Consider the following 22647-nt stretch of genomic DNA (forward strand, 5'->3'; position numbering starts at 1 on the left):
ACCAGTTGAGCATGTCCCTTAGTGGCTGACGATATGTGCATCTCTGATCACGAGCAGAAGTAGTGGGGGAGCATCATAGCCATGTGTTGAGAGGGATTCTTTGGGGTTTGAGTAATTCACCTCTGGAAACATGGGTGGTTCTTTCAACATCCTTAAACAACCCTTATTCAGGGACCTTTTGAGCGGGATGGGCTACTCAACCTGAAGAAAATTCTAACTGGGCCCCACCTGCAAGGTCATGTGCTGTTTATCTTGATATGAGATCACCATGTCGCGCACATATGGTTGTGATGCATGTGCCTGGTGTACCCTTATCAGACGGGTAGTCATGATGGGTATATTGGGCTTCGTATATTTTACCCCAGTGTCACTTTGATGGCATGCACTGCTCTCTCACTCAATAATAATAATAATAATAATAAATCTCTTTATGACTGTTTTCATATTCCAAAACATATTTGTGACATTTGTTAATATCCAGTGAATGAGATTACAGACGATGCCAAAACGGCAAATAAAATAAATAAATTGGTTTAATTACCTGAGAATTTCTCAGAGATTTGTGTTCAGGTGCGAAAGGATAATGATTCTACTTATGGTATTTCTTGAAACCTGAGAAGAAATTCCTGTAATTGATAAAAGAAATTATTTCGGTAGCTCAGGTGCATGGCAGCAAAATCTTGCTATTAATTGCAATGGCACTAACAGAGTAAGTTTTTGTTGTTTTTATATGTGTATTCTTAGATTTTTTTTTAATGATTTTTTTATTTTTACTTTTTTTTTTTTTGGTATTTTGGTAAATTTGAGAATTTTTACATCTTTAAAAGCTTCTCAAAATCCAGAATCTCAGATTTGCGTACTGTTTATTATCTCTGCACTCGATTTGACAGTTAAAGGCAAGGAAGTGATGGCTTAAGATTGTAAAGAAGAGAAAATTAATTGATGCCATCATCATCATCATCGTTAAATGTCTGTCTTCTGTGCTGGCATGGAGAAGATGGTTTGGCAGGAACTGGCAAATCAAGCAACTGCACAAAGTTCTGCTGTTTGCTTTGGTTTGGTTTCTGTGGTTGGATGCCCTTCCTAACACCAACCATTTCACAGTCTGTGCTGGGTGCGTTTTATGGAGCACCAGCACCAGTGAGGTCACCAAGTAACCGGTGAGACAAGGATCCCTTCAACTGAGATGGGGAGTAGTATTGAGGGGGTGGGGTTTATGCCAGGCAATGAAAAATATATGATAAAAGTGATGGAAAAAAGTGTCTTATAGAGAAGATACATTGCAACCCCAGTCAGAGGGAGAGAGAGAGAGAAATGTTTAACAGAAAGTTTGTTCATTTTGTTTTAATATTTAATGGGCTGGCTTTTGTGTTTTAATGGGTTGACATTTGTATTTAATGGTTTGATGTTTCTATTCAATGTTGCTTAGTTTCATACTTAACCCTTTCGTTACTGTATTTATTTTGAGATGCTCTGTGTTTCTTTCAATTAATTTTAAATATAACAAAGAATTTAGTAAAATAACCCAGTCATCATTAAGCTAGTGTTAGGAACATAAATTGTGACTAAGGTTTGGTGGAAGATTTTAATTCAAAACTTATGGAAACAAGACATTTGTACTACAGAGCCAGAGCCGGTTTTAGATGGGTTGGTAACGAAAGGGTTAATGGGTTTAACACTTGTTTAGTGATCTTATTTTTTATGTTTAACGGATTAGCACTTATGCTTAATGGTGTTTGTGTTTTAATAGTACTTGTTTTTAATGGTGTATCTGTTTTAATGGGTCAGTAATTGTTCTAATGGTGTTTGTGTTTTAATAGCTTGATACTTGTTTATAATGGTGTTTGGGCATTAATAGGTTAGTACTTGTTTTAATGGTGTTAGTATTTTAATTGGTTAGTCCTTGTTTTAATGGTGTTTGTGCTTTAATAGGTTGGTACTTGTTTTAATGGTGTAAGTATTTTAATGGTGTTAATGTTTTAATTGGTTAGTATTTGTTTTAATGGTGTTTGTGTTGCAGTGTGCATATATTGGAGTGTTTAGATTGCTGGGTAGATGACCCCAGTGGCGAGATGTGTTTAACCCCTAAACAGTGGGAAAGGGCTGTTTGAATGTGTGTGCCAACTGGGTAAAAAACAAAAAAAAAACCTTTTTTCTGAAGGATAATTTTTATTATTTTTTATTTATCTATTTATCCACCCTTTTCATGGGCCCAGTTTCCCAGTTTCTGTGGCATATGTGTTCACCCCAGCTGGACGGGACGCCAGTCCATCGCAGTGTTACTCAAGAAACAGGAAGAAAGAGTGAGAGAAAGTTGTGGTGAAAGAGTACAACGGGGGTCGCCACCACCCCCTGCTGGAGCCTCATGGAGCTTTAGGTGTTTTCGCTCAATAGACACACACAATACCCGGTCTGGGAATCGAAACTGAGATCCTCCAACCACGAGTCCGCTGCCCTAACCACTGGGCCATTGTACCTCCATTACTCATTTTTTACTTCAAATAATTACATAAACCCTGGAAATTTACAAACCTCATTATCAAAAAATGCTGTAAAATATTCACTTTCCTTTGCGTATTTAGCAATGAGCATAAATTCATTTGAGACTTCTGTTGTGTTGGCATCCAACAAATGTACAAATAGTGAAATTTCAGTGTTTTTTCCATCCAGAGTCAATTGAAGCATCAGCTTCTTCTGTGCTGTTGAGGGCAGTGGTTCAAATCCAGGGTCCATATCTTTCTTTTATTCCTTTTGCATGTTTCAGTCATTTGACTGCAGCCATGCTGGAGCAATGAAACATGTAGCCTGGATTTTTATTTACGCCATTCCCTAATTCTTGGATATATATGTGTGTGTGAGTGTCAAGTGTCCCCTGCTAGCACTTGACAACTGGTGTTGGTGTGTTTACATCCCCGTATCACTAGAAACTGATAGAAAAAGGACCAAGCTTAAAAAAATTAAGTACCTGTTTGACTAAAATTCTTCGAGGCAGTGCCCCAGCATGGCCACAGTCTTATGACAGAAACAATTACAAAAATCATAAAAAGAATAATACACTGAATTAACCCATTCCTTTAATAATGTTTCCTTTTTTTTCTTTTATATATTTCACAGTTGATGGCAATTGGACTTTATGGAGCGGATGGTCAGTGTGTACCAAGAACTGTGGTCCAGATGGTGTCCAGAAACGAGTAAGGCTCTGTTCCGCACCATATCCTAGCTATGAAGGTAAAGATTGTACGGGACCTTCATCAGAAACTAAGCCCTGTGAAAATGATCCATGTCCCCGTAAGTTGACACAGAATTCTAAACCATTTTCAGAGTTTTCTTTTTCTTTTTTTCTCATTACCATTTCTTCTGGGGCAGAGCACTGAGTTGGGAAAATTTTTAGCTTGCCCCCGGAAATGTGCTTTGCTGCATTTCATCCATCTGTCTTTACATTCTGAGTTCAAATTCTGCCGAGGTCAACTTTGCCTTTCATCCCTTCAAGGTCGATTAAATAAAAACCAGTTAAGTGCTGGGATCAGTGTAATCTACTAGCGCCCTTCCCTCAAATTTCAGGCCTTGTGTCTATAGAAGAAAAGATTATCATCATCATCAAGGCAGCAAGCTAGGTGAAATGCTTAGTGGCATTTCATCTGTCTTTACATTCTGAGTTCAAATTCCACCAAAGTCAACTTTGGCTTTCATCCTTTTTTGAGGTTGATAGATTAAGTACCAGTTATGCACTGAGGTTGATCTAATTGACTTATCTCCTTTTCAGGCTTTGTGCCTATAGTAGAAAGGATTATTATTATTATTATTACTAAGATGGTGAGCTGGCAGAGTTGCTATGACACCTGGCGAAATGCTTAGCAGTATTTTGGCTGCCGCTATGTTCTGAGGTTCAAATTCCACTATGGTTGACTTCACCTTAAATCTTTTCGGGGGTCGATAAATTAAGCACCAGTGAAACACTTCGAATTACCCCCCTCCATAAATTTCAGGCCTTGTGCCTATAGTAGAAAGGATTATTATTACTACTACTACATAAAGTAGTGGGGGGGGGCTGGCAGAATTGTTAGCACGCTTGATGAAATGCCTGGTGGTATTTCGTCTGCCACTATATGTTCTGAGTTCAAACTCCACTGAGGTCAATTTTGCTTTTCATCTTTTCGGGGTCGATAAATTAAGTACCAGTGAAACACTGGGGTTGATGTAATCAACTGTCCCCCTCCCTCAAAATCTGAGGCCTTGTGCCTTTAGTAGACACAATTAGTATTATCTAACCTGTAATTATCCTTATCAACAGCATGATCATTGCTGTTGTCTTCAAAGCCATCATCATCGATATCATTGCTATTATCATAACCATCATCATCATTACTATCACTAAACCAACCTCCACCACCACAACCTTTCACTGCCATCGCCATCCTTTTTCCAAGATCTAAAAACCCTACTCATTCAAATGCTTACCTTTTTTTCCTCTTCTTTTGTTTTCCAGAAGTACCTCCAGACTTTGACATCAGTGTGTGTAAAAAAGAAAACAAAAGTATATTTATATGTAATAGTGAGACTCACTGTATTCCGATGACAGAACGGTGTGATAAAATATTACATTGCAACGATGGAAGCGATGAACTCAGGTGTTGGTTAAAATCTCAAAGTGGTAAGGTTCCTGCAAGTCTTGGCACTTTGCTTCTTTCTGCAGCCTTATTTTCTCTTTCTTTATGACTGGTGACATGCAAGGGAAGATCTGTTTCACCCACCCTAGGCATGGCAAAATACTTGTTGAAATTCATGTGTGTACAAACATATATATTTATATATATATGAGTCAACTTGCCATATAACAGCTGTTTGGAAATCTGTTGGCATACATACCTACATAATGTATATGGATGTATTTTTATGTGTATAGTGTTATAGGCACAGAAGTGGCTGTGTCGTAGGTGGCTTGTCTACCAACCACATGGTTCCGGGTTCAGTCCCACTGCGTGGCACCTTGGGCAAGTGTCTTTTACTATAGCCTCGGGCCGACCAAAGCCTTGTGAGTGGATCTGGTAGATAGAAACTGAAAGAAGCCCGTCGTATATATGTATATGTATGTGTGTGTATATGTTTGTGTGTCTGTGTTTGTCCCCCTAGTATTGCTTGACAACCGATGCTGGTGTGTTTATGTCCCCGTCACTTAGCAGTTCGGCAAAAGAGACCGATAGAATAAGTACTGGGCTTACAAAAGAATAAGTCCCGGGGTCGAGTTGCTCGACTAAAGGTGGTGCTCCAGCATGGCCGCAGTCAAATGACTGAAACAAGTAAAAGAGTAAAAGAATATATATATATATATATATATACATACACATACAACCAAACACACAGAGGCATATCTCAACCTATGTTGTTTTTTGACTGTGTTTTTGTTTTCAAGGAATGAAAAAAATAAACCTAAACTTCTGTCAATTTATTTAACTTTATGTTGGTTTCAGTGAAAATATTTAAAAACAATTTTTTTTTTTTTTTAAATAAAACACTTAAGAACGAATACTGAAGTGAAAAATGAAATGAAATACTTGTGAGAATATATTTAAACCATTTACTAAAACAATTCGGCTAATAAATTTTTGTGTTATTTTTCAAGTTAGGTCACATGTCTTGGAACCAATTACTGGCATAATTTGAGGTATATCTGTGTGTATATATGTCTGTATATATGATTAGTAAGAAAGATAGGTAGACAGATGTATGTGTGTGTGTGTGTATAGTGGACTATAATTAAATATATTCATAAATAAATATATAGTTAGGTAGATGTCTACATGCATAAACTTACTATACACTTACTATATATACATATACATACACAAATGATATACACTTGTGTTTATCATAATTTCTCATACATGTATATAGAGTGAGAAGAAAAATATAATTATTAAATTTAATTAGAGGATATGTAAACCTCATAGAAGGATGGTTCCATTCAAGGAAATACTGGTTCAATACCTAGTATTTGGGTGGAATGAATTTCCTTAAAATAATGGGTATATACAAAAATATATAGTTTACATTCATTGAAAAGAAGAAAAGAAAATGGAGATTAGGAAGTTCATAATTGTTTTTCATTGGTCATCTTCATTTTCTTTTCTTATATATATATATATACACATATATACACACACACACACACGTGCATATATGTGCATGCATACTTTCATAAAGACATACACTCAAAAGTACATTACTCTTTACTCTTTTACTTGTTTCAGTCATTTGACTGCGGCCATGCTGGAGCACCGCCTTTAGTCGAGCAACTTGACCCCGGGACTTATTCTTTTGTAAGCCCAGTACTTATTCTATCGGTCTCTTTTGCCGAACTGCTAAGTGATGGGGACGTAATCACACCAGCATCGGTTGTCAATCGATGTTGGGGGGACAAACACAGACACACATATACACACACATACATATATATATATATATATATATATATATATACACATATATACGACGGGCTTCTTTCAGTTTCCATCTACCAAATCCACCCACAAGGCTTTGGTCGGCCCGAGGCTATAGTAGAAGACACTTGCCCATGGTGCCACGCAGTGCGACTGAACCCGGAACCATGTGGTTGGTAAGCAAGCTACTTACCACACAGCCATATAATGTATATTGTGTCTCCCATAAATAATGTGGTTTTTTCAATTGAATGAACTTAAAGCTGGAGGGGATAAACTACCTGCATCTATTTGCTATAAAAGCAGGTAGTAATTTTACCTTGTACTTATTCTTAGTGCAAGTTCTGAAGAGTGCAGTTCGATTTTAAGTTATTTTTTCAAAGATATAATGGAAGTGACAAAGGAGCATATTTGGAATAGTTTGCTTTATGATTGCAATAAAGGCAACAATGGAATGGAAAGTGTGGGGAACATTAGTGCAGTATATGGGGATCAGGCAATAAGCGTAAGCCAGTATCAACAGTGGTTCCAGAAATTCCCAAGTCGGAAACTACAGCCTAGAAGACAAGCCTTATCCTGGAAGATCTGTAGAGCTCAATGAGGAGGTCCTGCAAACCCTGGTAGAACAAAATGTCATTGTAACTGTTGAGGAACTAGCAGAGAAGCTTGGATTTGGTCATTCAATCATTCATCGATTGCTGTGCTTGAAGGAAAACGACCATCTTTGGCTTCAAGACGAAAGGTGTTCCTCCATCAGGATAATGCTCAGCCACATACAGCAAGGATGGCATTCCAAAGGCTGGAGCAATTTGAATGGGAAACGATGCCCCACCCATCCTGTTTGCCAGACATTGCCCCATCTAATTATCATTTATTCTGCAGTCTTTAAAATCATTTGGATGGAAAAAATATGAATTCTGTAGATGGGATCAGAACAGTACTGGAAGAGTATTTTTCATCATGGACAAGTGAATTTTGGAAGAGGGGCCTTGCAAATCTACCAGATAGATGGAAGGGCTTTGTAGAAAATGAAGGAGAGAATGAAAGGCAAAGTCGACTTTGGTGGAATTTGAACACAGAACGTCAGGCTGGGAGAAATGCTGCTAAGTATCTTGCCTGGCATGCTAACGATTCTGCCAGCTCAATAATAATAATTACAACAACAATAATAATAATAATAATAATAATGACAAAAAAAATCATCTCTGATGTATTCTAAAAAAAGAATAGGATCCAAGTTCTGTGTTAGCAACAATAAAAACATAAAATGCAACCGTTGCATCTTCAGAACACACAGAATCGAACAACGGAATTAGGAAGTTATATAACAGTAATTTATAATATTAGGAAAAAAATAAATAAATGTGCCAAGGCCACCTTGAAGAGGGGAAAAAATTAATTAAGATCACTAATAATATCGTGTTAGATAAAGAAAACGGAGAGATAATGGAATCAGACCAAAACACTAGGAAATAGCTGGGAATCAATGAACTAGATAGGGTAGAATACGCAAATGGAACAGTGAGGAAGAAATATTGGAGAGGTATCGCTCTGTCGTTTGAGATGGAGTTAATTGAAAAAAAGAAAAGAAAATGTAAAGTGGTTAAGTGGCTGTATGGTTTAGAAGCTTGCTTCTCAACCACTTGGTTTCAGGTTCAATCCAGTTCCACGTCAAACCATCCAACCCATGTCAGCATGGAAAACAGACATTAAATGATGATTGGGTGTGTGTGTGTGTGAGAAGTTTTGATAAACATTGTTTTTGCTGGCCTTGTGTCAAAATTTGAAATCATTTATTACAAGACAAAGGCACCGAACTGGCTGAACCATTTGCATGCTGGGTAAAATGCAAAGAGGCATTTCATCCGTTTTTACGTTCTTGGCTCAGATTCTGCAGAGGTTGTGTCTGCCTGTCAATATTTTGGGGTTGATAAAATAAGTACCAGTTGAGTACTGGTGTCAAAGCAATCAATTACCACCCTTCCCTCGAAATTGCTGGCCTTGTGCCAAAATTTGAGAGTGTTACTATTATTATAATTATTGAAGGTAATAATTTGGCAAAACTGCTAAAAATTGAGGGGAAAATACCTTCTGGTTCATGATGCCCCCTTTCCTCTTTCTAAGGTCGATAATAATGTAACAGTCAATTACTGGGATAGATATCTTTATATGCATATATATATATATATACACACACACACACTTATGCACACACACATATACATACATATATATTTCTTTACTACCCACAAGGGGCTAAACACAGAGGGGACAAACAAGGACAGACAAAGGGATTAAGTCGATTATATCGACCCCAGTGCGTAACTGGTACTTAATTTATCGACCCCCGAAATGATGAAAGGCTAAGTCAACCTTGGTGGAATTTGAACTTGGCACGTAACAAGAGACGAAATACAGCTATGCATTTCGCCCGGCGTGCTAACGTTTCTGCCAGCTCACCGCTTTAACATACATACATACAAATACACACACACAAAAATACATACACACACAAGCAGACACACCTCAAATTTCTCTCTCTTGCACACGCTCAACTCAACACAGACCAATTTTTATTACAACTGAGAAAAGTATCTGTTAAACTCACGCTCTCTCTTCATAAATGCATTTGTGTGTGTGTGTATCTGTATATATATGTGTAAATATGTATATATATATATGTGTGCATATGTATATATATATATATGCGTATATATATGTATATATGTATATGTGTATATATATGTATATATATATATATATGTGTGTATATATATGTATATATATATATATGTGTGTATATATATGTATATATATATATATGTGTGTATATATATGTATATATATATATGTGTGTATATATATGTATATATATATATATGTGTGTATATATATGTATATATATATATATGTGTGTATATATATATGTATATATATATATATATGTGTGTGTATATATATGTGTAAATATGTATATATATGTGTATATATATGTATATATATATATATGTGGTGTATATATATGTATATATATATATATGTGTGTATTATATATGTATATATATATGTATAATATATATATGTGTGTGTATATATATGTATATATATATGATATATATATATATGTGGTGTATATATATGTATATTATATATATATATGTATATATATATGTGTATATATATGTATAATATATATATATGTGTATATATATGTATATATATTATATATGCGTATATATATAGGTTTAGAGTGTTTGGCATTAGGAATGGCTTCCAGCTGTAGAAACCCTGCCAAATCAGGTTGGAACCTGGTGCAGCTCCCTGGTTTACCATCCAACTCATGCCAACATGGAAAGTGAACATTAAATGATGATGGTGAGATATATATAATATATATATATGTATATTCATAAACTCACATATACAAATACATTTATATGGTGTATAAACCTGTATGTATGTATATGTATATATATATATATATATATATACGACACACACATCTATATATATATATATATATATATATATGTATGCATATACCACACACACACATCTATATATATATATATATATGCCTTGACCGTTTAACTCACACATTTTTTTCCCTCTCCATCTATTTTCTTTCCTCGTCTATCCTTTCTGCAGAAGAGGGTAGGTTTGAAACGTTAGAGACACTTTACATTTTTTCTGAACATAGACCTAATTCACTGTTTTTTGCTCTTCATTGGTTTTTATTCTTCATATTTTTGGACCTCATATTCATATATATATATATATATATATGGGAAGGTTTGGAGATGATGTACAGGTATTTTATTTTAGAAGAAATGAGGTACTCAGAAAATCGGATGGTTTATATTTACAGATATTTATTTGTATAAAAAATGTGATATGCAAATAAATATCTGTAAATATAAACCATCTGATTTTCTGAGTACCTCATTTCTTCTAATATATATATATATATATATATCACTATCATCATCATCGTTGTTTAACATCCACTTTCGATGTTGGCATAGGTTTGACAGTTTGATTGGCAAGACAATTGGCTGTACCAGGCTCCAATCTGATTTGGCAAGGTTTCTACAGCTGAATGCCCTTCCTAATGCCAACAACTCCAAGAATGTAGTGGGTGTTTTTTACGTACCACCAGCACAGAAGCCTGTGAAACAGTACAGGCACTGGCCATGCTCAAATGGTGCTTTTTACATGTCACTGGCACAGGTGTCAGTCAAGCGGCACTGGCATTCATCATGCTCAAATGGTGCTTTTTACGTGCCACCAGTATGGGTGCCAGTCAGACAGCACTAGCGTCACTCACACTTGAATGGTGCAATATATATATATATATATATATATATATATGATAGATTGCTGGCCACTAAACCTTTTTCTATTTTCTCTCTGTTTATTTTTTGTGTTCCTTTCTGTCGAACCACAGAATATATATATATACATACACACACACACCAATACATACATATATATACACACACACACACCAATACATACATCATGTGACCGACCAGTCCATCAGATGTAGTTACACATCGCTGGTCACAATGCGTTCGCATTGCTTTAGCCTTTGAATGACGCCACCCCGCTGGCTAAGCGAGCAGGCCACATACAAATATATACACATATATACACATACATATATATATATATATATATATATATATATATATATTAGACACACAAATTTATACATAAACATATACACACACACATATAAACACATATATATACACACATGTATATACATATACACACATACATATACAAACACACAAATATATATGTACACATATACACACACAAATATATATATTGTTGCTATTTTGAAAAAGTGTTGTAAGTCCAAAACATTGCTTTTCTTCAGAAAGCGAAAAAATAGTTTCACCATTCCATAGCAAAACCGTTGTACCACACTTTGACAATGTTTGATATTTTGGCATCTGAAGTAGCTGGAGATACGATAGTTTGACCAAAAGAACTGGCTATTGCAAGCAAAAATATATAATGAAAATTATATATTTGGACATACGACAATTTAACATAGTAGGAACAATATATATATATATATATATATATATATATATATATATGTAATGATAAATCTCAGAGCGAGTTATAGGGCACAGATAGTGTGTCTATAGCCAGCTGGAGGAGATATCTTCCTAGGGCTACAAACTACAGTAGCATCCACCCTTAGGGGTTAGCCATATTCAAATGGCAAATATGCATCACTATATATATATATATAAAGCAGATAAGTTAGAGCTTGAAGTCTGTCCAATAGTGCTAAATCAATCTACCATTTCCTTCATCAATTATTATCTCAACAGACCTAGATCCAGAGGAAACATACCCCAACCATGGATGTTACCAGGTAGCCCAAGCTGTGAACACACTAACTGACATATACCCATTTGTCCAAAAAATTACATATATATATATATATATACACCAATTATATACATTTTTATTATTTCTTTGCAATTTACTTAATCATTGCTATTTTATTGTTATTTTAATATTTCTATTATATGTAATTTTCTAGATGGTGTAATTTAATTGTTCATTTTCAATAGATAAAAGGTGTTTTTTTCTAATTTTTTTTTGTATATATATATATATATATAATATATATTATATTGTGAAATTTGATTTAGTATTTCTAAATTGAATTTTTTCCCTGTAAGTTAGGATTAATATTCCCTCAAATAATTATTATATATATATACACAAATATAAGAGAGAATCCACTATGTGGATGCTCTTGCGCTAAAAATAGATCCGCAATGATCTCAACCACCAAGAATTGTTCTCAAGAAAAATTAGCACAACTATGAACGTAAATGAGCAGGACAAATGAAAAATAACAAAAATGTAGATTAACCCTAGACAATTGTTTCACTGTTTATAAATTATGCAATTTTTTCAGGATTCGTCATGAATATAATTTGTTGTGTAAGTAAAATTGCATAATTTATTAACAGTGAAGCAATCGTCTGGGGTTAATCTACATTTTTGTCATTTTTCATTTGTCCTACTCACTTACGTTCATAGTTGTGCTAATTTTTCTTGAGAACAATTCTTGGTGGTTGAGACCATTGTGGATCTATTTTTAGCACAAGAGCGTTCACATAGTGGATTCTCTCTTATATTTGTGTATTAATATTTACTGAATCCCAGTTCTAATGCGCTAAACCACTTGGTGTTAAATTGGTGTTATTAAATTAATATTCAATTTTTTACCCTTATTTTTGATTTTACATATATATATATATATATATCTAATGAAGGATAAAATTTTTTTCGAAAAAATATGTTCCTTTTCAAAAAAAATTTTATCAATGGCCAGCATATCAAAAAATACCTTTAAAGGTTAAATCTATAAACAATTCATAATTAAGGGCAAACGAAAACATTTCTAATGCCAGATATGCTGAAAAATTGGACATATTGTCCATTAACCATATAATTTTTTCACAATATGCACGCTACTTGAAAAAAGGTCGACAGAAATTTCTAAAACATTCCATTATTACCATATCGGACCAATTTCAGGGTTAGCTTATAACACCCCTCCCTTCGTCAGTGATACATGTGGCAAAAGAAATAAATGAGATACTTACTCATACCCATGGAAGAAGCGAACACTAAGTCATGAGCACAATTAAGTACCCCAAATACATCCAAAATAGAAATACTCTCGTTTGACCTTAATTATGAATTGTTTATATATATATATACATGTAAAAATGCATATTACGTACACAATGACACAATAAAATACGTACAATGTATAGTGAGTGTAGAACTGGATGTGAGACAAGCACAGAACATCCCTAATTCCTCATCAGTTATCAACCAGATGGTATTACTCAGTCTCAAACTTTCAATGAAGAAGCTGAGAACCTCCCATGCTGGTGCTGCCCAAACACTTCAGCAATGTAACTACACACATGCTGTTGGTGCTTGTTTTATTTATTCATTTATCTTTTCTCTCTTTGGATTTTTCCCTTTCTGACAAAGAGCTAATGCTCAAAACATCAAAGACTCTCTTTTTACCAAGCATCAAATTAATACAATAAGTGTCCACGTCTTCTTGGTGTTTGTTATTTTTAATTTTCATTAATTGGATTTGACTATATATATATATATATATATATATATATATACACACCGGAGTAAGCACATAAATGTGAAACAAGGTGGAAAAAAAGACTACTCAAATACCAGAGGTAGAGTAACATGCTTTATTTAAAAGCAGCAGAAATATAACAAAAGCTGTTACTCGGAGTTTCACGTTTCCGTTCGTCGGGCAGTTCTGTTATATTGCTGCTGCTTTTAAATAAAGTATATATATACATACACACACACGTATATACATACATACATACATAATCATGCTAATAATTTTTTTTTTCTTTTCTTTTCCAGCTAGCTTCATGTCGTGGCATTTAGTACAAGGCTTCTATCTGACACTATGGCCAATGTTAACTGCACTCATCCTGGCCAGCTGATTCACCCCCACCCTCCTGCTATTACTACTACTACTACTAATACAACTACTACTACTACTGTCTGCATCAAACACCTATCATCTCTCCCTCCCTCTCTCTCTCTTTCTCCCCCTCTTGCAAGCAAAAGTTGCCAGCAGCAGCAGCAGCGACAACAACAGCCAATGGATAACCAACCAACCAGCAGGAGCAGAAACAGTAATCGGCCAATCAAATCAACCAACCAACCAACAACCGCAGCAGTAACATCAATTACAACAACAAATATGATAAAATATAAAAAAGAAATAAGGAACTGAAAAATAAAAAAAAAATATCTGATCATTATGCCAGTGATGATGATGATGATGATGGTAGTGATGGTGGCCATGGTGGTGGTGACAGCGAAGAGAGACAAAAAAAAATCAGCTATAATAAAAAAAAAATTGTTTTCTAAGACAGGCTCAAAGCCATGAGTCTCGAACTAAAAATAATAATAATAATAATAGTTTTATCTTTTTGCCACAAGAATCTCTGCAATGGGGTGGGTGAGGGGAGAATCCAAAATTAATTATGGGAAAAAATATAATTATGATAAATAATAATAATAATAATAATGATATTTTATGAGATTATCTTCAAATCTGAAGACATAATGGAAAGGAATTTGTTATATTGAATTCTGTTGTTGTTTCTGTGATTATTATTATTATTATTATTAAATATTATCATCATTGTTATCAGGGCAGCAAGTTGGCGGAACCATTAGCACACCAGAGCAAAAGGCTCAACAAGCATTCTGTCCATCTTTACGGCCTAAGTTCAAATCCTGCTGAGGCCGACTTCACCTTTTATCCTTTCGGGGGTTGATAAATAAGTATCAGTGAAATGCTCGGGGGGGGGGGGGGTCGATGTAATCAACTATCCCCCACCCTGCCAAATTTCAGGCCTTGTGACTATAATAGAAAGGATTATTATTAATATTACTACTACTACTACTGCTGCTGCTACCAAGGCAGCAAGCTGGCAGAGTCATTAGCACGCTGGGCCAAATGCTTAGTGGCATTTCATTTATCTTTATGTTCTGAGTTCAAATTCCGCCAGGTTCAACTTTGCCTTTTCTCCTTTTGGGGGGTCAATAAAATAAGTACCAGTTACACACTGGGGTCGATGTAATCGAAGTACTCCCTCCCTTGAAACTGCTGGCCTCGTGCCAAAATTTGAAACCATTATTATTATTATTCTCAATGTAATAAGTTGGGTTAAGTTTGGGCCAACAATTTTATCCTACTAACCTCGTTAACAATGATGATAATTATTCTAATCATCATCTCCAACACTGGCATAATGTCACAAGTTTTCTGGTTTTTAATCCTCAAGTGATGGGGTGGGAGATAGGTGAGAGAAAGGAGTGTAGTTGATTTAATTAACTCAAAACAGTTAACGAGTTAATTATCTGCTATATTGCTGGTGTATATATAAAATCGACCTCACCTCCTGCTTTCAAACCTATTTCTCCCCCGTCACCACTTCATGCATCTACAAGAATTTTGTAGGGTTTTTTTACGCGTACGCTGAATATCATTATCACGACTGTTATTTGTTATTGTTGTTATCATTTTTTTTAATAAGGGGGTAATTAAATAATTACTCTGTATGTGAAAATAAACAATAATCATAATAAATATGAAACAGAATCAATGATAATTTGTACACTTGGAATGGTAACTGATCAAAATCATCCCCTAAGCATTACTCTACCCCCAGTCACCCCACCCATAGTACCCCACCCCCTACAGAGTACCTAATAACCAGATTCAAAAAGTCGATGGTTTCTGCAATCATCTCTCAGTGAAATATCACAAGTTACAACGCAAATGCCACAAGATCACTCCCCAATATTATGACAACTTCAATGACATAACTGGCGCTCCGCCGGTTACGATGACAAATGTTCCAATCGATCCGATCAATGGAACAGCTTGCTCGTGAAATTAACGTGCAAGCGGCTGAGTACTCCACAGACATGCGTGTATCCTTAGTGTAGTTCCCGGGGAGATTCAGCATGACACGGAGTGTGACAAGGCTGGCCCCTTTGAGTTACAGGTACATCCCGTTTTTGTCAGGTGAGTAGAATGGAGCAACGTGAAATAAAGTGTCTTGCTCAAGGACACAACGTGGCACTAGGAATTGAACTCACGACCTTGTGATCATGAGCCAAATACCTTTACCACTAAACCACATGCCTTCAGCAGCAACAGATGATAAAGTCACTAGGTTTATAAAGCCTTAAGAATTAACGCTGTCACTGCCTATGGGTGTAGCAGAGTGGTTAATCCCAGGCAAGGCACTAAGTTGAATCAGAAGACACCTGAAGACAGCTGGAGCATACAACAGCCAAAACATAATGCAGAGAAAGCAACAATCAAAATGAACTCACCAGTCTGGCTAATGTAAACAGTATACATTATATAAATTTTTCATCTCAGCCTCCCCAAATACAATTACACAGACTATACACAGCACATTCTACGCAGTCTCCTCCCAATACTATATAACACAGTTTTGTTTGTTCCTTCTCGAGCCACGCCTGGTCCATAAGGGCCGGTTTCCCTGTTTCCTTGGCGTACAGGTTCCCCACCTGGATGGGACGCCAGTCCGTCGCAGGTGAGCTGCAAGATGCAGGAGGAAAGAGTGAGAGAAAGTCGTGGTGAAAGAGTCAGCAGAAGTTTGCCATTACTTCTGCCAGAGCCACATGGAGCTTAGGTGTTTTCGCTCATAAACATACACATCGCCCAGTCTGAGATTCGAACTCACGATCCCTCGACCGCAAGTCCACTGCTCTAACGACTAGGCCATGTGCCTCCACTATATAACACAGTTTACACAACACACATTTAATATAACCACCTCTCAATAGCATAGCACATTTTATACACCATATTTTCTATACAATCACTTCATAATACTGGTTATATTTCTAAAAATAGATAAATTATTAAAATTTTTTTTATACAATAATTAATAATTTTGAATTATATTCTTGAGACAATAATTAATCATTTTTAATTATAAAGATATGATAAGCTATTTTTTTCAAACACTGAATGTTTATTAGGCTCCAGAGTAAAATGGAAATTAAAGGGGTCCACAGGTAAAACTTGGTTGAGAACCATTGCTCACCACAATCATAAACCCCCATATATATATAAGTAGTTAAATGAATTATCCTAGTATGGATAATTCGGTTAACCGATACCTGGGTAGCAAATTCACGTCAGAAAAACACGGTTGAAGCTACATGCCAAGGGCAGAGATCACGTGCTTTCATGTGGAAATTCGTGTGTTTTTTATTATAAGTAAATGAAAGAATGGAAGAACTCCATTCTTTCATTTATATATATATATATATATATAACTTACACACTACATATTCTGCAAAATTGCTATCTGCCCTCCTCCACTATAAAGACTTTCTAAACACACAAAAGAGAAACTATAAATACATGACACAAGACAGTCTCAATTAAATATAATACAAATTCTTTCTCAATATATCATGGAAATTTGTTGACTCTCTACAATGAAGACATCACGTGGAACCACTGGAAAGACATAATTGTAATGAGAACCGGATTTTGAATGGAAAAGAAAAACAAATCTAGCAATGGTGCAGGTGTGGCTGTGTGGTAAGAAGTTTGCTTCCCAATCACATGGTTAGAGGTTCAATCCCACTGCATGGCACCTTGTGTAAAGTGTCTTTCTACGATAGCCTTGGGACAACCAAAGCATTGTGAGTGGATGATTTGGGAGACGGAAACTGAAAGAAGCTTGTCGTATGTATGTGTGTACCCCGCCACCAGCAAACAATCAGTGTTGGTGTGTTTATATCCATGTGACTTAGCAGTTCAGCAAAAGAGACCAATAGAATAAGTACTAGGTTTTTAAAAAAATAAAGTCTTGGGGGTCAATTTTCTTCATCTAAAACCCTCCAAAACAGTGTTCCAGCCTGGCCACAGTCAGATGACCAAAAAGATAAAAGATAACAAATTATTGGAGTAATCTTCCATAGATACAGTCCAGAGGATTGGGTTTTAAGGTAAACATAGACACATCGAAGAAGCTCTAACTTTTACAAATAAAATAAAACCTATTATTAAATCTGAACTACTTTAGAGCTACAAAAAAGCTACAAGGGGTAGATAGAATGCATGGACCATGAATAGAATAATAAAGGACCAATATCAAAAGGTATTGAGAGGAAGATAAAGGAAATGGGGAAAGAGGGCCCAGTAGAGCTGTTGCAAAAAGTTTGCTTCTTTGGCACGACCAGAATTATCAGGAAAGTCATGGCACTCTGTCGGTTATGACGATGAGGGTTCCAGCTGATCTGATTAACAGAACAGCTTGCTCATGAAATTAATGTGCAAGTGGCTGAGCGCTCCACAGACACGTGTACCCTCAATGTAGTTCTTGGGGAGATTCTGTGTGACACAGAAATGTGACACGGCTGGCCCCTTTGAGATACAGGTACAACAGAAACAGGAAGAGTGAGAGAAAGTTGTGGTGAAAGAGTACAGCAGGGATCGCAGCCACCCCGCTGCCAGAGCCTCATGGAGCTTTAGGCGTTTTTGCTCAACAAACGCAACACCCGGTCTGGGAATTGAAACCACGATCCTATGACTGCGAGTCTACTACCCTGACCACTGGACCATTGCTCCTCCACTTCAGGAAATTACTAGATAGCTGAAAAGAACAAAAAGCATAATAATGTAGGCTGTTGGTAGTAAAACCTTCTGTTCATGCAAGGTTCCAGGAGTTTTCAACAAAACCCGAGTTAAAACAATGATAACAATACAATATTGTTACCAGTTCAAATATGCTTGTGGCACGTTTGGACTCATAAATAAGCCATTCGTTGTGTTTTGCCATGGAGAAAATTCCTTTTTGTAGACAAATGGTGTAAATGCACCCAATTCAGTTTGCAGTGCCACCTATTCAGGCTGTGAGTTGCAAGCATTTCAGAGTGGTTATTTCCTCTTCAGTAACAGACACTAAGCATGGGGGGATGCTGTGAATTCATAAAAGAGATCGTTTCTCTTATGTTATTTCAGTCACCGTTTGGTGGCTCACTGTAAGCAAATTATGGAGGGGGAGCACTCCCTCACCATAATAATAATGATAATAATAATAATAATAATAATGGCTTCTGATTTAGGCAAAAGGACAGCAATTTTTGAAGGAGTGAGTATATTCAATACCCTCAGCCAGCAGTAAATTGGTTTGTATTTTATCTTATGTCAACCCTTAATGAATTAGAAAGAAAGTTGGCCTTGGCAGGATTTGAACTCAGAATGCAAAAGAGCTGGCACAAATACTGTCAAAGCATTTTCCCAATGCTATAACGATTCTGCCAATCTACTTGCTAATAATAATAATAATAATAATCCTTTCTTGCTTTGGCCAAATGCCAGAACAGTGATGATGATGATGATGATAATAATAATAATAATAATAATAATAATCCTTTCTACTAAAAGCACAAGGACTGAAATTTAGTGGGAGGGTACTATTTGATTACAACGACCCCAGTATCTCACTGGTACTTATTTTAGCGATGCCGGAAGGATGGAAGTTCAGCCTCTAGTGGGAATTGAACTCAGAACATAACAATGAACAAAATGCTTTTTAAACATTTTGCCTGGGGTGGGAATGATTCAGCCAACCCACCACCTTCACAATAATAATAATAATAAAAACAAATAATAATGGTAATAATAATAATAATCATAATGATGATGATGGTTTTGAAATTTTGACACAAGGTTAGCTGTTTTGTGGGAGGGTTAAGTCAATGATATCGACCCCAGAGTACAGGCAGCGAGCTGGCAGAACCGTTAGCACGCCGGGCGAAATGCGTAGCCGTATTTCGTCTGCCGTAACGTTCTGAGTTCAAATTCCGCCGAGGTCAACTTTGCCTTTCATCCTTTCGGGGTCGATAAATTAAGTACCAGTTACACACTGGGGTCGATGTAATCGACTTAATCCGTTTGTCTGTCCTTGTTTGTCTCCTCTGTGTGTAGCCCCTTGTGGGTAATAAAAAAAAACGGATATCGACCCCAGAGCTCAACTGGTACTTAATTCATCGACCCCCCGAAGGGATGAAAGGCAAGGTCAACCTCGAACGACAACAGTGCTCTTTGGATTTTTGTATATGACAGAGCAAAGAGAAAATATTAGCACACACATAGTTATGTGCTGTGACATTAGAGCACGATGTTATGTTTGTGTGTGTGGGGTTTGGTTTTTTGGGGTTTATAAAACATGGTTGGTTAAGCATTTTGATACAAAAGAAAATATTAAAGGATTTGGTATTGGTTATTGAGATATTTGTAGAGTCTTGCAGATGTCTACATTCAACATACACTCACAAATGTACATGTCTGTGTGTGTGTGAGAGCTTTTGTAAGGGAAAGGCCGACAGTGGCTTCACAGAATCAACTTACTTGCTGCCATCACACAGCGATAATGGCAAGCAAGCCAAAACATCAAGTCACTATTGTTAATCATTTGGTTTAATGTTACACTCTTTTTATATATGATTTGACATAAAAATAAAAATATTTATACATACACACACACACACACATATATATATGTACACTTTTATTAAAGCTGCAAAAGTTACTCAGAGTTTCACATTCCCGTTTGTCGGAAAGTTGAGTTGAATATTCATTACAACTGTCTGATAAATGGGTATGTAAAACTCTGAGTAACAGTTTCCGGCTTCTGCTGCATAGTTTCTAGAGAGCCAATGAGAGAGCTTGTACTAAATAGTTGCCATGAACAAATGAGAATACTTCTACATGGCCACCGTGAACCAATGAGAGGGCTGCTACACACACACTTATAACCAATGAGAGTGCCTCTACCAGAGATTCTCTAAGGAGGACCAATGAGAGATTTTCCCATAGTCATGTGAAGTAGTATAGATGCCCAAGCGCCAATGAGAAGACTTGAATACATTGTCACCAAAAGCAACCAATGAGAGAGTGACAATATAGATCACATGATCTACTAAATGCAGCAATGTATAAATTCTTGTCTCTGCCCCGCCCCACACTCTGTACTTGGTTCTTGAACATTTAAGAGAACATTTTCTTTTTTCACCAAGTCCTTGTTATGCTGAACTGGAATGTCCCAAACTCTTCCTATTGGTGACATTTAAAAAGAATAGCATTTTCCATGACACATTAGTAGTACTGGAGCCATAAAAAAAAACCGAAATACAAAAGGGAGGACCAAGTGCACGGAGGACCCAGTATACGCTGCACAAGGGTTAGGGTCAAAAAGGGCATGATACCCAGCCAAAGGAATCTCACAAAAGCAAAACACAAGAGCATAACACAACCACCCTCAAACCGTCCAACTCATGCCAGCATGGAAAATAGATGTTAAATGACAACGACGATGATGATGATGATGATATCAAGTTTCTTTAGTGAAACAAAAATTAACTAAATCTCAAGTCACGTGCCACTAATTAACACGTCTAATTGTAATTTGTGATCATAAACATTCTTGTCCGATTGCTCTTATGAGGCTCACTTTAGGCTTCCTTTCTTTGACAGAGCCGACTGAAATAAGTACAAGTCATGTACTGAGATAAATGTTATTGATTTTCCCCCTCCCCTCAAAAACTACTCGTCCTGTATCAAACTTTGAAACCATTATTATTATTACTAGCTGACCCCATGCCATCAAAAATGGCAGCTAATTGTAATACTTTATATATAAGGTACATAATAATCACACACGCAAATATTCACATACTTCCCTTGTACACGTACGCACGCACACACCCACACACACACACAGAGTTGAAATGCTGATTTTTTTTCACCCCTTCCTTTCTCTCATTGCTATTATTTTCTCTCACTCCCTCTCAGTCAGAGCTATTACTCTCACTACTTCTCCTTCACTGAATTACTATTTTCTCTCCTCCTCCATGTCCGTCGTAATTCTGGACAATAAATAAATAAATAAATATATATATATATATATATATATATATACACAAATATATAAAAACACTACGCTCATTATTATATTTGGAGATTATTATCATTAGGGTTGTGAGCTGGCAGACTCGTTAGCGCACTGGACGAAATGCTTATCGGTATTTTGCCCATCACTACATTCTGAGTTCAAATTCCGCCGAGGTCGATTTTACCTTTCATCCTTTCAGGGGTCAATAAATGAGGTACCAGTTACACACTATTGACTATTCCCTTCCCCCAAAATTTCAGGCCTTGTACCTATGGTAGAAAGAAGGATTATTATTATTATTATTATTATTATTACTAAGGTGACAAGCTGGCAGAATCGTTACCAATTCAAAATTGTTACCAATGCTAAGCAGCATTTGATCTGTCTTTAAGTTCTGAGTTCAAATTCTGCCAAGGTCGACTTTACCTTTAATCCTTTCGGGGTTGATAAATTAAGTACCAGTTATGCACTGGGGTCGATGTAATCGACTATTTCTGTCTCACAAAATTTCACGTCTGGTGCCTTTAGCAGAAAGGATTATCATTATTATTATTATTATTATTATTATTATTATTAAGCTGGCAGTATTGTTACCAATTCAGAATTGCTACCAATGCTTAGCGGCATTTTATCTATCTTTACGTTCT

The 22647-nt window shown here is 36.1% G+C and overlaps 1 protein-coding gene and 1 long non-coding RNA gene across 3 annotated transcripts in view; both read left to right on the top strand.

Annotated features, from left to right (window-relative positions):
* LOC115223906 (SCO-spondin-like) overlaps window positions 1–14535 on the top strand; it is a 72768-nt gene extending 58233 nt beyond the window's left edge. For both annotated transcript variants that reach the window (XM_036513019.1, XM_029794632.2), the window contains exons 5-7: window positions 3115–3288; window positions 4487–4651; window positions 13893–14535. In XM_036513019.1, the coding sequence (XP_036368912.1) occupies window positions 3115–3288; window positions 4487–4651; window positions 13893–13975 (422 nt within the window). In that variant the 3' untranslated portion in view covers window positions 13976–14535. The remainder of the gene's footprint in view (window positions 1–3114; window positions 3289–4486; window positions 4652–13892) is intronic.
* Window positions 14536–17344: 2809 nt separating this feature from the next.
* LOC118767799 lies at window positions 17345–21232 on the top strand. The gene is made up of 2 exons (XR_005003715.1): window positions 17345–19822; window positions 20075–21232. It is a non-coding gene; the product is annotated as an uncharacterized LOC118767799 (long non-coding RNA).
* Window positions 21233–22647: the final 1415 nt, after the last annotated feature.

This window comes from Octopus sinensis, linkage group LG24 (genome assembly GCF_006345805.1).
Source record: "Octopus sinensis linkage group LG24, ASM634580v1, whole genome shotgun sequence".
Classification (NCBI taxonomy): domain Eukaryota; kingdom Metazoa; phylum Mollusca; class Cephalopoda; order Octopoda; family Octopodidae; genus Octopus; species Octopus sinensis.